At 33.6% G+C, this 23,366-nt stretch overlaps 2 protein-coding genes across 3 annotated transcripts in view; one reads left to right on the forward strand and one right to left on the reverse strand.

Annotated features, from left to right (window-relative positions):
• The first annotated feature begins 1,770 nt into the window (after nt 1-1,770).
• On the forward strand, nt 1,771-13,421 carry LOC130238943 (E3 ubiquitin-protein ligase TRIM39). Its single transcript, XM_056470062.1, has 6 exons — nt 1,771-2,216; nt 3,648-3,743; nt 5,263-5,493; nt 7,512-7,534; nt 8,236-8,354; nt 11,181-13,421. The coding sequence occupies exons 1-6, from the start codon at nt 1,821-1,823 to the stop codon at nt 11,714-11,716; spliced, it is 1,401 nt and encodes a 466-aa protein (XP_056326037.1). The 5' UTR covers nt 1,771-1,820; the 3' UTR covers nt 11,717-13,421.
• Nucleotides 13,422-16,900: 3,479 nt separating this feature from the next.
• The window catches only part of dpysl4 (dihydropyrimidinase like 4), a 36,989-nt gene continuing 30,523 nt past the window's right edge, over nt 16,901-23,366 (reverse strand). For both annotated transcript variants that reach the window (XM_056469792.1, XM_056469793.1), the window contains exons 10-14: nt 22,470-22,611; nt 20,690-20,860; nt 18,868-19,047; nt 18,308-18,479; nt 16,901-17,342 (exon numbers count right to left, since the gene is read on the reverse strand). In XM_056469792.1, the coding sequence (XP_056325767.1) occupies nt 17,251-17,342; nt 18,308-18,479; nt 18,868-19,047; nt 20,690-20,860; nt 22,470-22,611 (757 nt within the window). In that variant the 3' untranslated portion in view covers nt 16,901-17,250. The remainder of the gene's footprint in view (nt 17,343-18,307; nt 18,480-18,867; nt 19,048-20,689; nt 20,861-22,469; nt 22,612-23,366) is intronic.

Raw genomic sequence — 23,366 nt, forward strand, 5'->3', positions numbered from 1 at the left:
CTCGTGTACAAACCTCTTCTATTTGTGCTTGTCATTCTCTTATACAATTCAAGTTATTGCATAGAGTATGTTGGACCAAGGCAAAAATATCTCAAATTAACCCTGGTTTTGATCCACTTTGTGATCGGTGTCAACAAGCTCCAGCCACTCTTTTTCATACTTTCTGGCTTTGTCCAGCGCTAAGCACTTTTTGGGCATCAATTTTTAAATCAATTTCTGAATGCTTTCTTTTAGATATTGAGCCATGCCCTCTAGTAGCATTATTTGGACTTAACCCTAAATGTTTCCTTATCATCTACACAATCAAATCGCCTTTTGTTTAATAATTGCTAAAAGGCTTATAACACTGAACTGTAAGAATCCTTCCCCACCCAGTTATGTACATTGGATGCATGATCTGATGCAGTCTATGCAAATAGAAAAGATTAGATATACAGTTTGTGGTAATACTGGCTGAAAAATTTGACACTATTTGGCAACCCTTCCTCTTACACTTTAAAAATAAAAATAATAAATAAATATGTGTATATGTATGTATGCAAGTATATAGCTGACCTATTTTTCCTGCCCCTGGCTTAGTTATGAATGAAGAGTGTTTTTTTATTTTATTTTTTTTTTTAGATGTTTATTTTTATTATTATTACTCTTTTTATTAATTTATTTTCTACTGCTGTACCCTTTGCATATTTGTATATATATTGCATTTATCTTAATATATATATATATAATCATTTTTTTGTGTTTTTTTTATTATTATTTTCCTTAATGCAAGAATGTGTAATTGTATTACTTTTATTCAGAGAGAAAGAAAATGTGAGCAAATTGTGTTCTGCCGCTACATTGGAGCAGTTGGTGTCTAATAATTCTGTGTATCTGATGCTGTGGCTTTAATATATTTTAATAAAAAGAGTTAAACTAAATAGAATCCTTTAGGGGTTAAAATCACAACCATAACATTAAAGTGTTAGGCTAATAATGACAGTAAAAATAACAGCAATAATATAAAAGATGGTAAAAATGACGACAAGAACAATATTAATAACTACACTATAAATGTGAATTTGTTCAATTTACTTAATCGAGTTGCACAAACTCATTGCCTTGATTCAGCGAACAAATTTTAACTTTATTGTATTAAGTATTTATTTCCTACTAATATATTGAAAATATTCCTTATATTGAGTTCCATTTACTTAGACTTTTTTGTTGACTTAACTGGATCTGTAATAGTAGAGTTTTTCAGATACTTCTATAGTGTTTTTTGTAATTGGATGTGTTTTCTTAAATTGCAGCGTGTTAAGCTCTCTCGGCCACCTTAACAATAACACTATTTACATTATTTATTTTACACTCTGACACAAAGCATGCTGGGAACTAAAAATCTGCATGGTTGGGTTAACTCGTTCAGTCTAATACAATCAGATGTTAACTTCACGTAACTTGCTTTAATTAAGTTCAATAAAATTTTACTACAAAATATGTCGAATCAACTGATTTAATTTAGTTAAGTGCACTGCTGAATTTTACACTATACACTTATACTACAAACACTACTACTATAGTATGGGATTTTTTTTGCTATCACTTCACACTTTAATCATGACCACACACACACTATAGTGACTCAGCAACACACTCTTGCCCAGTGATCAGCACTAAATGACTCTGCACACACACATATAAACACCCCAGAGCGCTCGCTTCAAAATAACCCACTTATAAATAGCCCAGCAAATGGGGATTTCCTTTGATAGTGATTGTGCAAGACCGGGAGAGCTGCAGACCAGCAGCAGAAGGACATTTAGAAGACAAAAAACATCATGTCAGACCAGCAGCCAGCTCCAGCCGTGTGTCCCGGCTGTCAGAACGAAGACTCTCTGCTTCTGCCGTGCGGACACCGCCTGTGCTCGTCCTGCCTGGAGTTGTGCCAGAGTGAGTTTGGGCAGGACAGGCCAGGCTGTACGGAGTGTTATGGCCGTGAGCTGCTGGACAGCGTGTTGAAGGGGCTTCTGGACTCGCTGTTTGAAGGGCAGCGGCGGCGGGTGGAGGCTGGAGAAGCAGCGGTGGAGGAGGATGGAGATCTGTGTTCACGGCACAGAGAGAGACTCAGTCTGTTCTGCGTGGAGGACGAGGAGCTGATCTGTGGTCAGTGTCAGGCTGAAGAGCATGAAGAGCACGAGTGCAACTCTGTTGAAGAGGCCACACAAGAGTGTAAGGTGAGAAACAGACGCTGCGTCAAGATGATATTGTGTGTCAGTGCAGACAAAAACACAGTTGAAGTCAGAATTATTCACCCTCCTGTGAATTTTCTTTTTCTAATGATGTTTGACAGAGCAAGAAATTTTTCAAAGTATTTCCTGTAATATATTTTCTTCTGGAGAAAGTCTTATTTGTTTAATTTCGGCTAGAATAAAAGCAGTTTTAATTTTTAATTACTATTTTAAGGTCTATTTTAAACTATTCTTTCCTTTAAACAGAATTTGGGGAAGAAATATACAGGTTATATACCTGATATACATCAGGCCTAATAATTCAGGAGGGCTAACCTAAATTTACTGTATATGTAAAGTGATTCTTGAAAGAAATCAGTTGCTATTTGCGAATGAACTTTAAATTGAGCCAATGTATTTTTAGTATTTAGGATAATAACTATACAGGTCTTAACATCTATCTATCCTTTTTCATCCATCTATCCTTTTCCATTTCTCCATTCATGCTCATTCATATTTACCCATCCATCCATCCATCCATCCATCCATCCATCCATCCATCCATCCATCCGTCCGTCCGTCCGTCCGTCCGTCCGTCCGTCCGTCCGTCCGTCTGTCCGTTCGTCCGTCCGTCCGTCCGTCTGTCTGTCTATCTACATCTTTCTATCCTTCCATCCATTCATCCATACTTGCCCACATCTGTCCATTTATATCAATCCATCCATATCCACCCAAACTAATCACCCATGATTCGTCCGTCCATTTACGTAAAGTGAGTAAACTCATTGACTTTAAAGAGACATGTTGACTTTACTTAAAGTTTGTAATTTAGAACTTTTGAATTGATTTTACTTAATTTTTATAATTATGCACATAGTTCATATACTTAAACCTGTAAGGCAACTGGTTTACTCATTTTTTTAAGTGGTCAACTAGTCATCTTTTTACAGTGTGATGGTGAATGAAAAAGGCAATAACTGATATCACTGTAAAATATTGTTTTCAGACTTTTTAAAAAATAATTTTAAACTACATGTAATAGTTAATATTGTAAAAAAATCTTGAACTTTTTGATATCATTGCACACATTTTGTGGATTTTATAAAAAAAAAATCAATTTCAAATCAAATGTTAATTTGAATGTTGATTCAAATCAAATGTTTTATTCATTAAAATGTGTTTAATCGTTTAAATTATCTTTTTTTTTCTATGTTTTTTGTTTATTTTGTTTTTATGTACATATTAATTATGTATTTTATTTTGTACACTAATAACCCTTGGGAAGGGACAAACTATGCGTTAATGAGAACTAAATCAAACTGATTTTGAATACTAGACTCCGTGTTTAGGTTTGAATCGTGAAAGTGTCACTTCTGTTGAATCAGTATGTGTGAAATGATGAAGTTTAGGAATTAACAGTGATTCACCTGTTCTCAGAGGGAGCTGAGAGAAGCTCTTGGACCCCTGCAGGAGAAACTGGAGACCTTAAACTCAGCCAAGAAAAGCTGCCAGGAAACTTCACTGCACATCAGGGTAAGATCAGTGCAAGCCAACATTAACAGCACATCCAGACTACTTCTACGCTAGACAAACAAATCGCTAGATTTTTTTTAAACAAGTTTTTTTTTTTTTTATTAAATAAATACACGAGCATTAAAGCTCAAATGAAAGTGATCAGCTATCTGCCCACTTTTGAAGGTTTGTTCTCCACAAAAAGAAATTTCATCATTATTATGGGACTAGTCCAAACACATTAGACATTGATTTCAGAAGGTGTTATTAATGTCTCATTACCCGAAATCTCTTAGGCTAAAATATTATAAAGATTAGGTTCTTTCACATTAGGTTCCTGGGCTTCTTTGGTTTGTCACCAAATTTAGTGACCAAATTGTTATACACTGTCTGACAAAAGACTTGTCGCTTATCCAAGTTTTAGTAACAACAAATAATAGCTTGACTTCTTGTTGATCATTTGATATCGGAAGTGGCTTATATGAAAGGCAAAGGCCTCTAGATTACACTTATTTTACAGAAAATTTGATCATACCTTGATTTTTAATTATTTAATAAAGACAGTAAGGTCTGACTTTACTTAGACAAAAGTCTTGTTTGTCTTGTCAAACTTACAAAAAATGTGTTTGTTTTCACAACTAAAGATATTTCAGTAAAATCTAAAACTCAATGTAATACTACAGTAATAATTAGTTAATTACACACTGCAGATTTTTTGCACAACCATATTAAAGGTTCAAAGCTAAAGCTCTTACAGGTGTTTGTTGTAAAATACTTTACTTTAATGATAACAATCCATCAGTTAACTTTTATGGCTCATTAAATCTAGCATTCTGATAATGCGGTAAAAGCACCACCTATTCATTTGACCCAATAGTTTAATTTATTATTTCAGCTTATTAATGTCAAAGAGAGATGCGAACGCATAATCTCCTCTGTATAATGCTTGTATATTAATAAAAGGGAAGCTACGAGTTTAATTAAATAAAAAAGCCAACGTTTGCTCCTCATGATAAATAAATTGTAGTGATTCAGCTACAAAGATTCATTATTATTATTAATATTATTGCAGTATTATTAAAAGCCAATTGACTATTCATTTCTGCGCGCTCCAACTAAACCGTATGGCAAGTCACATCTTGCAGTCAATCAGCGTCGAGCATTACTTGGCAGTATATTCCCAAAAATTGTATTCTTCGCTTATTCTCTGAACCCCTCTCATTGTAAATTTATTAATAATTTATTGCTTTTTTTAGGATATATTTTACATCCATAAATGAAATTTTATTTATTTTCAGAGAGGATTTAGATTTATATATTGCATATTAAACTTGTATAATTTGCTGGGATTTATGTGACCCTTTTTGTCTTTATGTTGTATATTTATATTTATAATTGTTCTTTCTTGATTAATAATAATAATAATAATAATAATAATAAAGCATTACTTGGCAGACCTTGGTAGCTGACACAGAATTTGTCTCTCAAAAAACCTGTCAGTATCTATTATTTTCTGAAATTGTCGGATGTTTGTGGACAGAGACAGGCCCAGAACACAGCGCGTCTGATAAAGGAGAACTTCGAGAAGCTCCATCAGTTCCTGCATGACGAGGAGACATCCGTACTGAGAGCTCTGAGTGAGGAAGAGGAGCGGAAGAGCCAGAAGATGAAGGAGCAGATGGACAGGCTGACTGATGAGATCACGACGCTCAGAGAAACCGTCTCTTCAGCAGAGGAGGCCATGAGCGCTGAGGACAAGCCATTTCTCAAGGTACACAAATACATCAAGAGGTTATATTAATGGTGTCCACTGAAAGTCTTTTTAGATATCATCATTTTCATAACAACTTGGCTGTTTAAACCTCCTGTTGTTTTACAATGGGGTAAAGTTGGTTATGTATTTGCACGGTCGGACGTTCTCCTTAATAATGTAATTTCAGAAAAGTATTGTTTGATAATTCTAAATAGTGAAATCATATTAGCAGCTAATGAATATCAAATCAAATCACTTTTTTTTATTGTCACATCATCAGCAGTACCAAAGTACAAATATCAAAATACACCATTGTTCGCATTCAATTAAATAGTGCTAGTGCTGTTTTGAAGTCATATGTAAATTTGATTTCAGAGCGAATATTCAAAATATTGTGGTAAACAATATAGGGAGCGTTGCGAAAATAAATTCAATCTTAAATGTTTTACACTCTCCACATTATGGTTCAAAAATGAGCCGCCTTCACTAAAGCTCTAAAATAAAACAGCACAATCCAATTTCAATCCTCAAATCTACTTTTTTCTTTAAAGAAACAACCTCTTCTTCATCTCAAATTCTGTCTATGTCTTGGTTTTTTCAGTATTTTATCAACGTTTAATCTAAAGCTAAAGTAAAGGGTATGTTTTCTAATGATAAATGTATGTGGGTAACATAAGTTGTCGCCTTGGAATTATAAGTTTCTATCTGCATTCTGAAGGGTTTTGAGATATTGAGCTTCAAAGTTTTTGCATTCCATTTAGCAAACAATATGTGTGTAACAGTTCTCTTTCATACATTAACATGACAGAGACCCTAAATGTACTCTAAATGTAAATAGCCAAAATTCTCTTACATTTGCAAATTGGGGTAAAAAGAACAGGGCAAATGCAGAAAGAACCTTCTAACTCTAAAAAGTAATTTTCCACTTGGAATTATGAGGTGCTATCTGGCAGATCATTCATTAGAGCAATACTTATCAAGTAATACAACCAGTCTGCTTAATAATTTAATGAAAAAAATACAAAAAGGCCTTGTAACAATACGTTGATGTTTGAGAAAGTAAATTTTTTGTTTTCTATAATATTTATTTTATGTTTTAGGATGAATATGTTTTCTTGTTCAAATTAAGCATACAAGGCTGCTAAATATTTTGTCCAGTGCAGATGTTAATTTCATCTACAGTAATTAATATGGTAATATTTATTGAATTATATGCTTTATATTTATTATTAAATTATATTTATTGAATTATATGCTCAATGAATTAAATAAATGATGTGCCCTTCAAGGCTTAATATCAAATTTAAAGACTTTAAAAGAAAATGAGCAAATCAGTTATTTAACAAAGTTTAATAAACACTGAAAAATGTTTCACTGGATAAATGTAAATAAAATATATATACATTTTACATTTAATATATCATTTATTTTTTAATTACTGTTTCTTTTTGAAATTTTACATTTTATCTCAATGTCAAAAATGCTTCTAAATCATCACATTTACACATCTTTTCAGTTTCAGGTTTCTTCTTAATTTTGAGAAGAAACAATTGTGTGTTTCCCACTGTCAACGCTGATCCTGATTGGTCCTCATGCGTGCATTCAAAATGCATTCAACATTTTTTTAGTTTTTTTTTGGCAACAGCTTGTTTACAACAATGTAAACAGCTTATACAAAAACATCACATAATGTAAATAAGTTGTCATTTAATAAGAATATGTGAATAACTCAATTTTGACAAAAATGTCAGACAGAACCTTATAATTCTAAGGTGACGAAGTGTTAAAGGTTTTAGCAAGACATTGTTTATAAAGGTTAAAGCATTACAGGCTTCATTAAAATATTAATATAGAAAAATCATTCATTTTTTCTAATGTTGGGGTAATTTTTTGAAAAATTCTCCAAACTTCAAGATACAAAAACTAATGGTTAAAATGGAGCATGAGTCCTTTTTTGAGCTGTAAGTCAACAGGAGGGTTAAAAAACTGAAGTAACAGGTAATGTTTCTTTATTTATCTTGATGTTTCTTTTACAGAACTACAAGAGGACTTCTCAACGGTAATTATTTTTCATTTCATATATCACTTTTGTCATATGAATCTGATAGTATATATGAAATGCTTCAGCCAGTTACATTTATTGTATTTTATATTCAATAATCAATTTTTTTATATCTTATGTGTTCAGTTTTTATATAATTTAAATACATTTATCATACATTTGTTTATTCTGTTATATTAATAAACTTTAATAATTAACTTAAATAATAAACTTTAAGAATTTTTAGTTGTATATTTGTTATATATTTAAAATGTTTATAATGAAGTTATAAAAATCAGCAGGTATATGACTTGTATATCATTATATATCATTTTCCATTATCAAGCTGGATTACAAATAAAATATCATAATTTCAATACACAATCACATCTGTTATGACAATGACAGTTTATTTATATAGCACAATTAAAAACTAATGCTAAATTAGTATATTGTTGACATTAGCTACCAAGACCCAGATTGTTCAACTACTAGTTTATACATACTTTCACACCCTGAAAATACTAGTTATTATTACATGCTTTGAATTAAGTTGTATTTTAGATATTGATTAATTTTAAGAAGAGCAAAACCCAGAATAACTTTAAAATTCTTACTTGTTTCAAGATAAAAATGGATATTAAATATTATGTTTTGATAAGTTCAATGTTTATTGTCAATTTCATAAAAAAAAAAACCTCTCTGTGTTTCTGTCTCAGGATGGACTGTACAGTTCAGGATCCAGTGGAAATCTCAGAGTCTTTGATAGATGTGGCCAAACACCTCGGCTCGCTCAAGTTCAGAGTATGGGAGAAAATGCAGAGCGCAGTCACTTACAGTAAGATCAAACTCACCTCTGCTCTCAGACTGCATAACACATTACATAAGCTGTTGTGGATCTCTGAAACATGAGGAAATTAGACTATAGAAAGATTCACAAGTAGTTATCCTATAGCTATCCGCTAGTGATATGTATTTAATTTACACATTTGTTATCTAAATTTAATTTGGAAATTAAAGAAATTAGTTAATTAAAACTGTTATGATTTAAAATGTGTCAAAAACCTCTATTAAAAAGCACTGTAAAATATTTGAAAAATAATAACAAATCCACTGTGTATATATACACTGTATAGCTGACAAAAGTCGCCTATCCAAGGAACAATAAATAATAACTTGACTTCTAGTTGATCATTTGGTATCAGAAGTGTCTTATATGAAAGGCGAAGGCCTCTAGATTATGCTTATTTTACCAAAATAAAATATGATCATGCCTTGATTTTTAATTATTTCATTAGGACAGTAAGGTCTGACTTTGCATAGACAAAAGTTTTGTCACTTGACAGAAATACTGTACAGTGTAGAATATAAAGTCATGGTGCAGTGGAAACAGAATGAATATTGTGTATGACTCCCATGAGCTTGGAGGACTGCATCCATACATCTCTGCCATTCCAGATGACTTTATTAATAAGTGATTTGAGTCATTGCAAAGAAAGCGTTCTTGCAGGACTCCCAGATTTCATCAAGATTCTTTGGATTCATCTTTAATGCCTCCTCCTTCAACTTACCCCAGACATGCTCAATAATGTTCATTCTGGTGACTGGGCTGGCCAATCTGGGAGCACCTTGACCTTCTTTGCTTTCAGGAACTTTGATGTGGAGGCTGAAGTATGAGGAGGAGCGATATCCTGCTGAAGAATTTGCCCTCTTCTGTGGTTTGTAATGTAATGGGCTGCACAAATGTCCTTCACCAATGTCCTTTACCAAATTTTCTGTGAGAATCTTGGGTCAATGGGATTCCAGTAGGTCTTCTGCAGTATTTGTGATGATTGGGATGCAGTTCAACAGATGGTTCATCAGAAAAATCCACCTTCTGACACTTTTCCAAATGATCAACTAGAAGTCAAGTTATTATTTGTTGCTCTTACAACTCGGATCAACAGAACTTTTGGCAAGGAAAGGTAATGTATAACACAATTTTTTTAAACTCTGAAAACTTCACTGACAGTTTCAATTTACTAGAACTTTTCTGTTAAGCTGCTTTGACACATTCTACTTTGTAAAAGTGCTATACAAATAAAGATGCATTGAATTGAACAATTACAATAAAACACTAAATAATCATACCTGCCAACACTCTCGTTTTCCCCAGGAGTCTCCCGTATATCAGACCTGCTAACCTTATCATTACATAGAAAATTAAACTTCTAAACCTAACAAGAGGAGCCTGATAGAAAATGCTTATTTACAAGAAAAGAGGTCTGAGGGATTTAGAGGGTTTTGCATCTGAACTCTTCACACACACACACACACACACACACACACACACACACACACACACACACACATATATATATATATATATATATATATATATATATATATATATATATATATATATATATATATATACACACACAAATACATACATATATACATACATACATACATGCAGTTAAAGTCAGAATTATTAGCCCCCCTGAATAATTAGCCCCCGTTTATTTTTCCCCCCAAGTTTAACAGAGAGAAGATTTTTTTTCAACACATTTCTAAACATAATAGTTTTAATAACTCATTTCTAATTACTGATTTATTTTATCTTTGCCATGATGACAGTAAATAATATTTGACTAGATATTTTTCAAGACACTGCTATACAGCTTAAAGTGACATTTAAAGGCTTAACTAGGTTAATTAGGTTAACTAGGCAGGTTAGGGTAATTAGGCAAGTTATTGTATAATGATGGTTTGTTCTGTAGACTATCGAGAAAATATATAGCTTAAAGGGGCTAATAATTTTGACCTTAAAATGGAGTTTAAAAAATGAAAAGCTGCTTTTATTCTAGCCGAAATAAAACAAATTAAACTTTCTCCAGAAGAAAAAAAATATTATCAGACATACCGTGAAAATTTCCTTATTCTGTTAAACATCCTTTGGGAAATATTTAAAAAAGAAAAAAAATCATTTAAAGGGGGGCTAATAGTTCTGACTTCAACTGTGTGTGTGTGTATATATATATATATATATATATATATATATATATATATATATATATATATATATATATATATATATATATATATATATATATATATATATATATATATATATATGAAGAGTTCAGATGCAAAAACCTCTAAAAGCCATTTGAAATTTCCTTCAAAAATGAGCAAGTTTATCAGGCTCCTTTGTGTAGGTTCAGTAAGTTTAAGTTTAAACAAAATAACTCAACATAAACATAGGACTCTGAATATAATACTAATTTTCGATGGAAATTTCAGATGACACTTAGAGGTTTTTGCATCTGAACTCTTCATATATTCATCTATTTATGAGTGTACGAGTGTAAAGAGCCATTTTGTATTCTTTGTATTGTAATTCATATTTTGACCACTGGGTGGAGTACAGCTCTGAGTAAACGGGACGGCAAACGGGAAGAGGAACACAGGTGTGTAATCAATGGGAGCACAGCGTGTCTTGACTGTGACCGTGAGGATAAAAAAAAACATCCTATGTGGTTCATGAGTGCTTTATACAGTTGATCTGTCAGTAGAAAATGCAACTGTACAAACAGTATGATAGGCTAATAATCCCAGAAAAACTCATCTTGCTGAAGTCTTCCTATTTAAACTCTGAAAACCTCTCCAACTCTTCCTCCAGCTCCAGTGATCCTGGACCCAAACACGGCTGATGTGTGTGTGTCTCTGTCCGACGACCTCACCACCATCCGCTACAGTGAAGAAGAGCAGCTCCTGCCTGAAAACCCAGAGCGCTTCAGCTTCTACGAGTGCGTGCTGGGCTCCGAGGGCTTGGTCTCAGGCCGGCACAGCTGGGACGTGGAGGTAGGAGACTGCAGCGAATGGGCTTTAGGGGTGGTCAAAGAGAGCGTCCAGCGGAAAGAGTGGTTTCCTCCGAGTCCTGAGCGCGGTATGTGGACCATTGGGCTGTACGGAGGAGAGTATCGTGCCCGGATGCCCACCAGCGCTCCTCTCAAACTCAAAAAGAAGCCACAGAAGATCCGCGTGCAGCTGGACTGTGAAGCTGGCAGAGTCACGTTCTCCGACGCCGCTGATAACTCAATTATATATAAGTATAAGAATAAGTTTACTGAGAAGATGTTTCCGTATTTCTCCAACACTTGTAAAAGGCATCCAATGCATATTTTAGCAGAGAAGGTGTCTGTGTACACGGAGTAATGAGAGAGAACTTAGTGACAGATACTAGCGTATTTAAAGAAATAATTAGTTAACTTCTCTACTTAATCTAGTTAAGCCTTTAAATGTCACTTTAAGCTGAAAACTAGTATCTTGTAAAATATTATGTACTCTCATCATGGCAAAGACAAAACCAATTAGATGCTACTGTTTTCATTCATTCATTTTCTTTTCGGCTAAGTCACTTTATTAATCTGGGGTCGCCACAGCGGAATGAACCGCCAACTTATCGAGCATGTGTTTTACGTAGCGGATGCTCTTTCAGTTGCAACCCATCTCTGGGAAACAACTACTGTTTTTAAGGAAATAATTACATAACTTGCCTAATTACCCTGGTTAACTTGCCTAATTAAACTGGTTAAGCCTTTAATTGCACTGAATATTAGTATCTTAGGCTATAGAGGTGTAACGGATCACAAATCTCATGGTTCGGATCATATTATGGTTTTTTAGTCACGGATCGGACCATTTTTTTTGGATCAGCCAAAAAAGGGAGGAGACAAATGTAATTTGCTTTCTGTTAATTACAAAAACAGTACTGCAAGACACTTTGGGTTTTAACTAACAGAACTTAGAACCTGTAATTTCACAAAATAAATGTCACTTTAAACTGAATACCAGTATCTTGCAAAACAACTAGTAAAATATTATGTACTGTCATCATGGCTAAGACAACAGAAATTGGTTAGATGCTACTGTTTTTAAAGAAATAATTAGAAAACTTGCCTAATTACCCTGGTTAAGCCTTTAAATTGCACTCAGTATTATGTTATTAGTAAATGACTAGTGAAATATTATGTACTGTCATCATAGCAAAGACAAAAGACATTAGTTATTAGAAAATACTTATTAAAACTATTGTTAAACCTTAGAAACTTTTGTTTTAGAGCAATGTGGGGGTCGGGACCCCCCGAGGGGCTTCGGTACAATAAAGGGCGTTTGCTTGATGTATAAAAATCAAATACATTTTTGAAACCATTATAATTACCATATTTATCCGTAACCTACTAAAGATGAAAATAGTAGTTTATGGTTACAGCCTAACGTGTTGTTTTTTTTTCTACTTGATTGCGACCCTTGGGGTGATTACATTATATTTAAGACAGCAATGGCGTCAGATGCAGCAGACTGATTTTACGCAATCAGGTTAAACTTATTGATACTTTTACAGCACTCGCATACATTAAAAATAATTAAACGAAGAATAGACTTAGGCCTATTGGTGTGTGTGTGTGCCATTGCATGCAAGGTTTCTATATTTATAAGCAGCTCAGAGAATATCAGGGGTCGCGAGTCACTGGCATTGTTATTTTGGGAATCGCGGGCTGAATCGTTTGGGAACCCCTGTTTAAGAGGACGTGATTAGTTAACTAGTTAAGCCTTTAATTTTGCACTTTACGCTGAATTCTAGTATTTTGAAAGGTAGCTAGTGAAATATTATGTGCTGTCATCATGGACAACAGAAATGAGTTCTATAATACAGTTTTTAAGGAAATAGTTTAGTTTTGTTCCACCAGGATGCATTATGATGAGCTGACACAACTTGCATTTATAATGTTGAAAAGATTTTTGTGTTGGTATTTCCCACCACCAATGTTTGACTGTGAGGCCAGTAGTTATGTTCTCAGATGCTGCTGATAACTTAATTATATGTTTAAGACCTCATTAAATGATATGTTTACTTTAAGACCTCAGTGTGTCATTAGAAACCATGGCTATTGATTTACACTTATTTGTTTACTTTAAATCTGTAAACCACATCCTCATTAACTGCCATCATATGAAGCACCAAGGACCACAGATTCTTCTCAAAAGCATCTTTAATCCTCTACTGAAGGAAGAAAGGCACCTACGTCTTGGATGACCTGTGGGTGAGTAGTGGGAGATTTTTATTTTGTTTCAGTGAACAATCCCTTTGAGTTGCTTCATTGTTTTTTACAAATTGAAGAGGATTAAACATAAAAGAATTAAGTTGTCCCTAAAATACTGGAGTTGTGCTTATTTAGCTCATTTTGTCCTGTTATGGATGTTGAAAACAGTAGTGCTGCCTAAACATTTATGTGAAATCAATATTTAGTTTTTCTTTGATGAACAGAAAGTTGACAGAATGACATTATAACAGGGGTGTCCAAACTCAGTTCTGGAGGGCCGGTGTCCTGCATAGTTTAGCTTTAACTTCCTTCAACATGCCTCCCTGGAAGTTTCTAGTATACCTAGAAAGAGCTTTATTAGCTGGCTCTGGTGTGTTTAATTGGGGTTGGAACTAAAATATGCAGGACATCGGCCCTCCAGGACCGAGTTTGGACATCCCTGCACTATGAAGAGCTCTCTGTCACTTTCTATTTACTGCTTCCTTGCTAATTAAAAGCTTTTGTTTATTTAACGGTAACATTAAATGGTAGTGTAATGTTAGTGCAGTCTTCTCTCAGTATTTATCAGAGTGTGTGTTCATACAGTAGATGTGGCTCTCAGATTGACATTTCCACTTGTCCTGCTTAATCAGCCCACAGATCAGCAGGTGGAGAAAACAGATCCCCGTCCCCCCTCCTTTGTGTGCATGCAGGCCCTTAAAAACTTTCCTATGTACTTTATCATGCACATAATCATGACAAGACAGTATTTTTAAAGCATTTTGAACTTCCAGGTGTCTTCAGTAAACATTTTGTTTTCTTAGTAATATGTGTTTATAAGTATTCATGGTGTTATTGTACTCTGATACTTAATGCCACATAATTAATCAATTCTGCAATGTTGTTTCCAATTAGAATTTTCTTCTGGCTGTTAAAATCCTACATTCCATAATTAAGCAGCTTAAGGTTTCCATAAGGCTTCATTTTCTCTCTCTTCATGACGGCAGGTGCTTTTATTATTATTAAAGTTGAAGCTTTTATTTTTGCAGAAGCTTTTAGCATCGATATATTTTCAACAGTAGAACCATCAATCATTTACTGTGGTGAATACTGGCATTTTCTCAGATTAGTTTCTGTAAATGGTGTAAATAGATTTGAGTAATAGTATGTGTACTTACACTTGATTTTTAACGATTATAGTTTTAAATAGTGATTTGTTTTTTCACATGGTGTGGCTTTTATTCTCGCTAGTTTATTCTTTTTGTATTGGAAAGACAGAAATACTTTACTTTTTTCTTATTTTCTCTGTTCATGACCGTAGACACGTTAAACTGTGACGCATTTAATTTTGCTGATGCTTTTATTTCAAAACGTGTTATAAATTTCTATATACGGTGTCAAAAAAACACCAGCGGCAGGTGATTTGACTTTTCTCATTTGACTGCCTTCTCATTTTATTCTTTCTTCATGGATCCTGCAATTGCAGTATTATTTTGTTGCCTTAATATCTCATAATTTCATTTTTTTCCGTGTAATTCGTTTTTTTAATCTTATAATTGATTTTTTTTTTCTGTGGAATTCAAAGTTTTCATCTTATATTTCAGATTTTTTTATGAAAATAAGAAATATGAAATCAAACTAAACTTTTGACAAAAACGATCACACAGTGTCATTTTCTTTTATCCGTTTTATTAATATTATTGAGGACATGCAAACCATGCACGAAAATGAAAAACAAACAAACAAAAAAATATTTACAGAACGAACACAAGAAGGTAGAAAAGACAATCCGCTGATGGCTTTCAGCTTCACTGACCTTCACCTTCAGCTGGGAAATATCTCACTAAAAATGACATCTAAATGGAGATTTCCAGCAAATACAGATTAAGACTACAAAAAAATGCATTACAGGAGTAGAAACCTCAAAAGAATTAAAAATGTTCACCTGGGTTCAAAAACGTGACCGTTCCTCACAGTAACACACTGGCTGTGTTTGATCTATAGATTTAGAGCACCAAATATGTCTTAGAAACATACAAAAGAATGATTTTTGATGGCTGTATTTGTGTGATGAGTCTGTAAATGGTCTACAATCCAACGTTTTTTGCACTATTCTCAGATACAACATGGACAAACCTAGGGAGAACAATTTCTTTTTTTTTTTTTATATCTTAGCACTAAGTCTATCAGTAGGTAGTTCATCATTTTTTTTAAAGCACAAACAGTGATGAAGTGCAGCTCTTAAAGGTAAAGTGCATCATTTCTGCATCATTACTAGTGCAGGAAAAACACTTGCCCTTTAAATGTCTGGTCACAGGAGGAAAGCACTGGTTTAAAGGCAGAACTAGTATGAATGGAAGCTTATTTCCACCACAGAATCTTACAATTCTGACTTTTCACTTTTCTTGGAATTCAGAAATTCGCTTGTAATTTTGTTTGTTTTTTTTTAAATAATTTTGGCATGATTTTGGAGTTTCCGACTTGGTTTGGTTCCAGGTTTGTAATCTCACAAAGTTTTTCTGTGGAAAGTTTTTCTCTCATAATCTCAAACAATTCTTACTTTTTCCTTGGAATTCTGACTTTTTCTTTCAAAGAATTGTTATATTTTCTCACAGTTCTAAACTTGGTGGAATTCAGATTTTTGTTCCATAATTCAAGTTATGTAGAATTTTAATTTTAAATCTCAATGTAGATTTTTATAGTCATAATTTGTCATAATTCAGATTTTTTAAAATCTCTTAATTCAGATTTTGTTTTGTGGAATTCCGAGTGTATATCTCATAATTCAGATTTTTTTATCTCTTTATTCAGATTATCTCATAATTCATTTTTATCAACAGGTTTTTATATCTCATGATTCAGATTTTGTTTTGTGGAATTCAGAGTTTTTATCTCATATTTTTGACTTTTTCCATGTGGAATTCAGAGTTTTTACTTCGTAATTCAGAATTATGAGATAAACCTCTGAATTCCACTGAAAAATTCTGAGATAAAAATTGAATAAAATAATTTTTTTTCAGTTTTTAGATTCAGATTCAAATGTTTGATTTTATTTATTTTTTTCCTGTGGAATTCAGAGTTCTCATGTCACAATTTAGACTTTTTCAGTAAAAGATAACAGCTCACAATACTGACTTGTCTTGACAATTCAGAGCTTACATCTCACACATCTGACTTATCTTTTCCTTGGAATTCTGAATTTTCTCAGAATTCAGAGATTAGATTTTTTTTGAGAACTTAAAGCTAAATGTAAACTTATCTTATAATTGAGATTTTTTTTGTTTGTTGTGGAATTCAGCATTTCTTATCATAATTCTGAGTTTCCTACCAAAAAGTCAGAATTGTAAAATAATAATATATAAAGGCAACTTTGAATTCATGAATCTACAGAGCAAATAAACTTCCATGAGAATGAGATCCATTCATTTAGTTCACAAACACATGACAACCACTATATCCGTCTCCACGCCATCAATGCTACGGTAAAGCAGGATGGATTGTGGGTAATTCCGATGGAAGAACATGCTACATTATGAGTGAGTCTGAGCAGAATAATAGAGTGAATATGGAGAGCTATATTGAGTCGCTGCATAGCCTATTGGTCATGGCGAATTATTGGGATTAATATTTGATGATGTAAAAGAGGAAGCTGCTGCGTTTGGAGCTTCATGACAGGGATGTGATGTTAGAACGGCCTCCAGGTGGAGCTACGATCTTCTGTGCCGTACGCCTGGGGATGTGGTCGTCCATCTGAGTGCCTGTGTAAAAGAAAACGTGTTTGATTTAGTTTGGATACAGTTTACTTTCTTTATTAAGAGTGCAAAAACAACACAACATGCAGCAAACTCAGAACACAGAAATGGAAAAAAGATTGTGTATAAACAGCAACGGCAAGCAATATTGGTAGAATTAAAATAGTACTTAGCATTCAAATTCATAGCAATAATAATAACAATACTAATGAAAATCTTATATATTGGGCTGTTTGTTTTTGACTGTACTCTTCATATCTGTCATGTACATATAAATACTGACATGCATATATTTCCAAAAATGTTTATTTATATTAAGATATAAAATAGGGTGTATGCCGAAGCATGCTAATAGGACTTTTAATTTGCCAGTAACCTGGGTTTATCGTTTCCGGTGAACTGTATGCCAATGCAAAATCGGTGTGTTTAAGGTCTGTTTTCTTTAAAAATCAGCGATCTCCACTGGCTGAGTGATATCTGATATAAAGTGGGTCTCAGATTGTACAAGCACTGCATTAAAGAACATTTCCTCCACCATGTCTTTATAATATGACAGTTTATTATACACCAGTATATTCAAATGAGTTTCTGCGCTAGCCTGCAAATACTGACGGGCACGTGTGTAAATGGCTTTTCGTTTTACGCTTGAGCAACTAAATGAATGCCAAAGTCTGTTTAACTGATTGTATTTGATCAGTTACAACATCGTACATGTACAACATTACAACATCGATGCTGTAAGAGCAACCGTATAAAATGGAAAAAAAAGTCACGTTCGCCGGAAGTTTATCAGTATGGGAAGAAACACTAGCTCAACATGTACCCTATTGGAAGAAATAGTATCAGACTTTTACAATAAAAATATAGCAACTAAGAGATTCAGTGAAATTGACCATTTAATAATAATAATTATTATAATAAAATCTGAACTAATGCACACACACTAAAAAACAAAACAAAAAGGTGTTTACCAGATAAAGTGAATCCAGACTGGTGTAAATTTCTGGTCGGGCCTAGCGGGGTCTTTCCTGGACATGAGGGCCCTCTAGTGGTGGGAGTGGCAGGAACAGATTTAGTCATGCTGATGACATCATGAACAGGACCGTCATAGTTTCCTCGAGGAACGCCACGAGCATCAGCCATCTAAACAATACATCACAATCACAAAATCAGCCTTTGTTTTTCTCTGAAGAACACCACAAGCATTAGCCTTCTGAACAAGACAGCATTACAAAAAAAGGTTAGTGAGAGCACCTGAAGGATTGATCATCAAACATGTTCATTTACAGACTGCTTTCTTTTTACTGTTGAACACAAAACATGACATTGTGAAGGAGGTTGTAAACCGGTAACTATTGACTTCCATAGTAGGGGAAAAAATATTATGGAAGTGAGTGGTTACCGGTTTCCTACATTCTTCAAAATATCTTCTTTTTGTGTTCAACAGAAAAAACAAACAACCTCAAACAGGTTTAGAGCAAATGGAGGGTGAGTAAATGATGTTTCAAATCAGTTTGATGAGTGTTTTTACCCTGCCGCGGGCCTTGATTCTCTTGTACACATAGTCCGGATAGGCTTTTCTGGGGATGAAGCGTCCCGAACCTTCCATCACACTGAGTGTCCCGTCCTCTAGAACAATCCTGCCCTGACTGATCACCAACACGGGGAAACCACGACACTCCATGCCCTCAAAAATATTCACCTCCACTGTCTGAAACACACACACAGTAAAGGATGAGTACTCACATTATAGTATATTCGTTATATTGGAATTGTTGTTTAGTGATGTGTGAACTGATCAAGTACATCATTTACATTAAAACAATAGATTTATATATACACAGTAGTCAACATTTGAAGTGGATTATCAACTTTCATCAAAGTTGCCCTGAAACTGTTAAACCACCCATTCTTGTCCTAGGATAACTTTGAAAAACGCAGCAGATGCCCTTCCAGCCACAACCCATCTCTGGGAAACATCCATACACACTCACTCACACACTACGGACAATTTAGCTTACCCAATTCACCTGTACTGCATGTCTTTGGGGGAAACCGGACCACCCGGAAACGCAAGCGAACACAGGGAGAACATGCAAACTCCACACAGAAATGCCAACTGACCCAGACGAGGCTTGAACCAGCGACCTTCTTGCTGTGAGGCGACAGCACTACCTACTGCGCCACTGCGTCGCCTTTTATACATTTCAATAATAGAAATATAATGTATCAGGTATAAATAACTCACCTGATTCTATACAGCTTTTTATGAAATTATCATTTTTTCTGGCTGATTGGCGGATTTTCATAATTATAACATTTCTTCCAAATTTTGTCCAAAATATTGTCAGTCAGAGCGGTTTGTTTTTCTGAAAATGAAAATTCGTCAATAACAAATTCGTTCATTTGTTGTGATTAAGAATTTGGATTATTCCACGTTTTGTCCACCCTTTAATGCAAAAGAAATCTGAAGAAATAGTATCAGACCTTTACAATAAATACTAACTATGCCATACCATAATGAACTATAAAAAGATTATACACAGCATTTTAATAACATTTTTTCTGCCTCTTTTACGTATTGTCCTAATTATGAAGTAATAAAAAAATCCCTTTTGTAAAAACTGTTGACGGATCAAGTATTGTGAATCTCACTCCACATTTTGTGTATTTATTTATGTATGAATGAATATGAATAAAAAACAGGTATTAACCGATAAATGTATGTATGTATGAATGTTTGGATGAATGAATGAATAAATAAAAAACAAGTATAAACCAACAATTGTATGTATGCATGTATGTATGAATGAATAAATGAATAAAAACAAGTATAAACCAATAAATGGATGAATAAAAACAGGTGTAAATTAACAATGTATGTATAAATGAATGAATGAATGAATAAAAAACAAGTATAAACTAATAAATGTATTTATGTGTGAATGACTGAATGAATGATTGAATGAATAAAAAAGTATAAACCAACACATGTATGTAAAAATGTATGTATGAATTAATTAATAAAAAAAAACAGGTGTAAACCAACAAATGTATGCATGTATGAATGAATGAATGAATGAATGAATGAATGAATGAATTAAATTTAAAAAAAGGTACAAACCAACCTTAAGTGCCAGCACACAGTTATTGTTACACTCATCAAATCGTTTTTTCTTATCAGAAAAGTCGCCAAAAATATGGCAATTTAATATCGCAGACCTCTAGATCACATCCATTAAAAATAATTGAACCTGAACAGAATTTTACTGTATTTAAGCTAATATTTGAATAAGTACAATCATGCTGGATGGCTATATTATTTTCAGCAACGACAGATGAAATTCTCATACCAGATGGTGGGTTTTGGCAGAAAAGGTTTTGATCTCCTTTGTGTTCCAGATAACAATGTCGGCATCAGATCCAACAGCGATTCGGCCTTTCCGAGGATACAAGTTGAAGATTTTGGCAGCATTTGTGCTCGTCACAGCCACAAAATCATTCTCATCCATTTTACCCGTGGCCTGTGTGACAATAACAAAACATGCAAATGTTACAAATGGAAGTTTCAAGCATATGCGGATAGTTATTTTGCAAGATACTGAAGCAGATGATAAACTGAAGATCTAAATGTCAGAGTGGCTCTTCACTCAGAACAGGGTGTCTGCGGGGTCTTAAATGTCAAAACTTAAATGCACTAAAATATGGCGTTGTAGGTAATAGGTAATATACAACTCAACATCCAGGTTTCTTCACTAACCGCATCTGTTTAATGTTCATCATTTTTTATTATTATTTTATTTTAATTTTTTGTTTTGTTATTATTTTGTGTTGTCACTTGTCACTTTATGTACACTGGAAGCTTCTGTAGCCAAAACAAATTCCTTGTGTGTGTGAAGCACACTTGGCAATAAAACTGATTCTGATCTGATCTGATAATTACTTTTAAACAAGTCTTCATTTGTCCATGTAATCAATCGATGGCCCAATCAGTACAACCAACAAATCCATCTGAGAAAACGTTTAACAAAAGAACAGTTCATTTACTCTTTAGCACTATAGTTTAATTATCTTCCTTTCATCCTTACAATAACATTTGTTAAAAAGTCCTTCATGTATTTATGCATAAATGTATGTAATGCGCATGTTCAGGTTATTAGTTTTTAAAACATGTCTCTTTTTTTTAAGGAAAACTTATGCTAATTAATGAATGAATTCTACTGTATTCTGTATTCTTATGCTAATTAAAAATATATATGTAAATAACTAGAGTTTGCTTGTTTTGACATTATTTAAAAGAAATAAAGGAATTTACATTTGAATAGGGCAAGTAAAAAACTAAATTCCACTGTCCAAATAAAACCCTTAGTGTTTTGTCCTCTTAAAGTCTTAAATTGAATTTATAATGGTCTCAAAAAGGTTTTAAAGCTTTTCTGAAACCTGCAGAAACCCTGTAGAATGAAAGCTTTAAAGGCTTTTTATTATGCCCATTTTACAAGGTCTAAAATAAATCTCTGATGTTGCTAGAGTGTGAATTTATAAATTATAGTTTGTCATTTATAACTCTTTAAAACGGCCCCTTTTAGGCTTTGAACCAAATTGGGCTGTTTTGTTTACTGTCACTTTAAATTTAAATGAGACCGTGCTCTTTTCAAAAGAGGGCGGGGCTACAAATGCCTGTGTGACAGCATTGCAGCAGATTCAAAACAACAGTTATCTCTGAAAATAAAACCATTTCAAAACAAGTGGCTCAAAAGAAAGTAGTCTACGGAAAATACAGTGTTCATTTGTGCATCTTAAACTCCACATTTATAATGCCTCTTTGTCGCTGACATTATCTTTGACTGCATCTCACTCAGGGCTGTTTATTGTCACTAATGGGCGGGGCTTTCCCTCTCTGATGACAGGAAAATGTCAATCAAAGTGTTTCTGCAGACTGTTTTAATCAAGTGTGATTATAAAAAATAGAATTAATTTATTTATCCCATTAGAAGCTGGCTTAATTCACACACTCTTACCACACAACTGTGTTTAAACCCCTTATAAAGGTAATTTTAGCATAATAGGTCCCCTTTAAGACCTGGAATGTATCATTTGAAATGCATTTCTATTAAACATGAGTTTATAACGCACCACAGCTTTGTCCCAGACGATGCTCATGCGCTCCTCGATGCCGTTGGTTCCCTCTGGGATGAAGGTGAAGTCGTCTTTTCCTACAGCTTTTTGTGCGGTGGTGAAGGTGCAGTTTGCACTGGCTGTTACCTGAAGATCTCCACTGAAAAACAGGGTTCATCCTCAGTTAAATCTATCATGAAGAACGTGTCAGCAAGCTTTTTTTTCCCATGACTAAAAGTCGAGATGACAAAAACGACATTAAATAATAACTCAGCGTTTCACCATGCAGTAGAGGTAATCAAAATGTAGTTTAAATGCAAAATCATTACAAAAATCACTATTTTTCTGGGGAAAAAAAACAAGCGGTTGCCAGATGTTCAGAGTTTAAATCCACCAAATCAGAGGTTTTCTGTTTAAAATGAAGCAGTTTCTGCCTGGTGTTTCACTTGAGATCTGGCAACCATACGCAAACTTTACACATCAACAAACAAATGAGCTTGTTTACTGATCTCCATCTTTCTGATTAAATGGTCTAAACACACACTGGACAATTCTCAGTTTCTCTGGATTCTATTGGATTAATTTTGTATGAGTTTAAGTCAAGTGTGGATTTTTATTTTAAGGCCACAAACTGTTAACACTTCTTAGCACATCAGTTGCTACCTGTTTTCTTATGGTCAAAACCAATACCGTACCCTTAATCTTTATGGTTTCTGTATCCAATTAAGCTACTTTTTTGTAAATACTTTTACATATATATATATATATATTTTATTTTTTTTTATTTTTTTAATATATTTTTATTATTTGTACAATTAAAACAGTCAACAATTTACATAGTGCATAGTGCACATAAACCATCTGAATGTATGTATGTGTTTGTGTATAATATATATATATATATATATATATATA

The sequence above is a fragment of the Danio aesculapii genome, chromosome 12 (assembly GCF_903798145.1).
Source record: "Danio aesculapii chromosome 12, fDanAes4.1, whole genome shotgun sequence".
Taxonomy (NCBI): domain Eukaryota; kingdom Metazoa; phylum Chordata; class Actinopteri; order Cypriniformes; family Danionidae; genus Danio; species Danio aesculapii.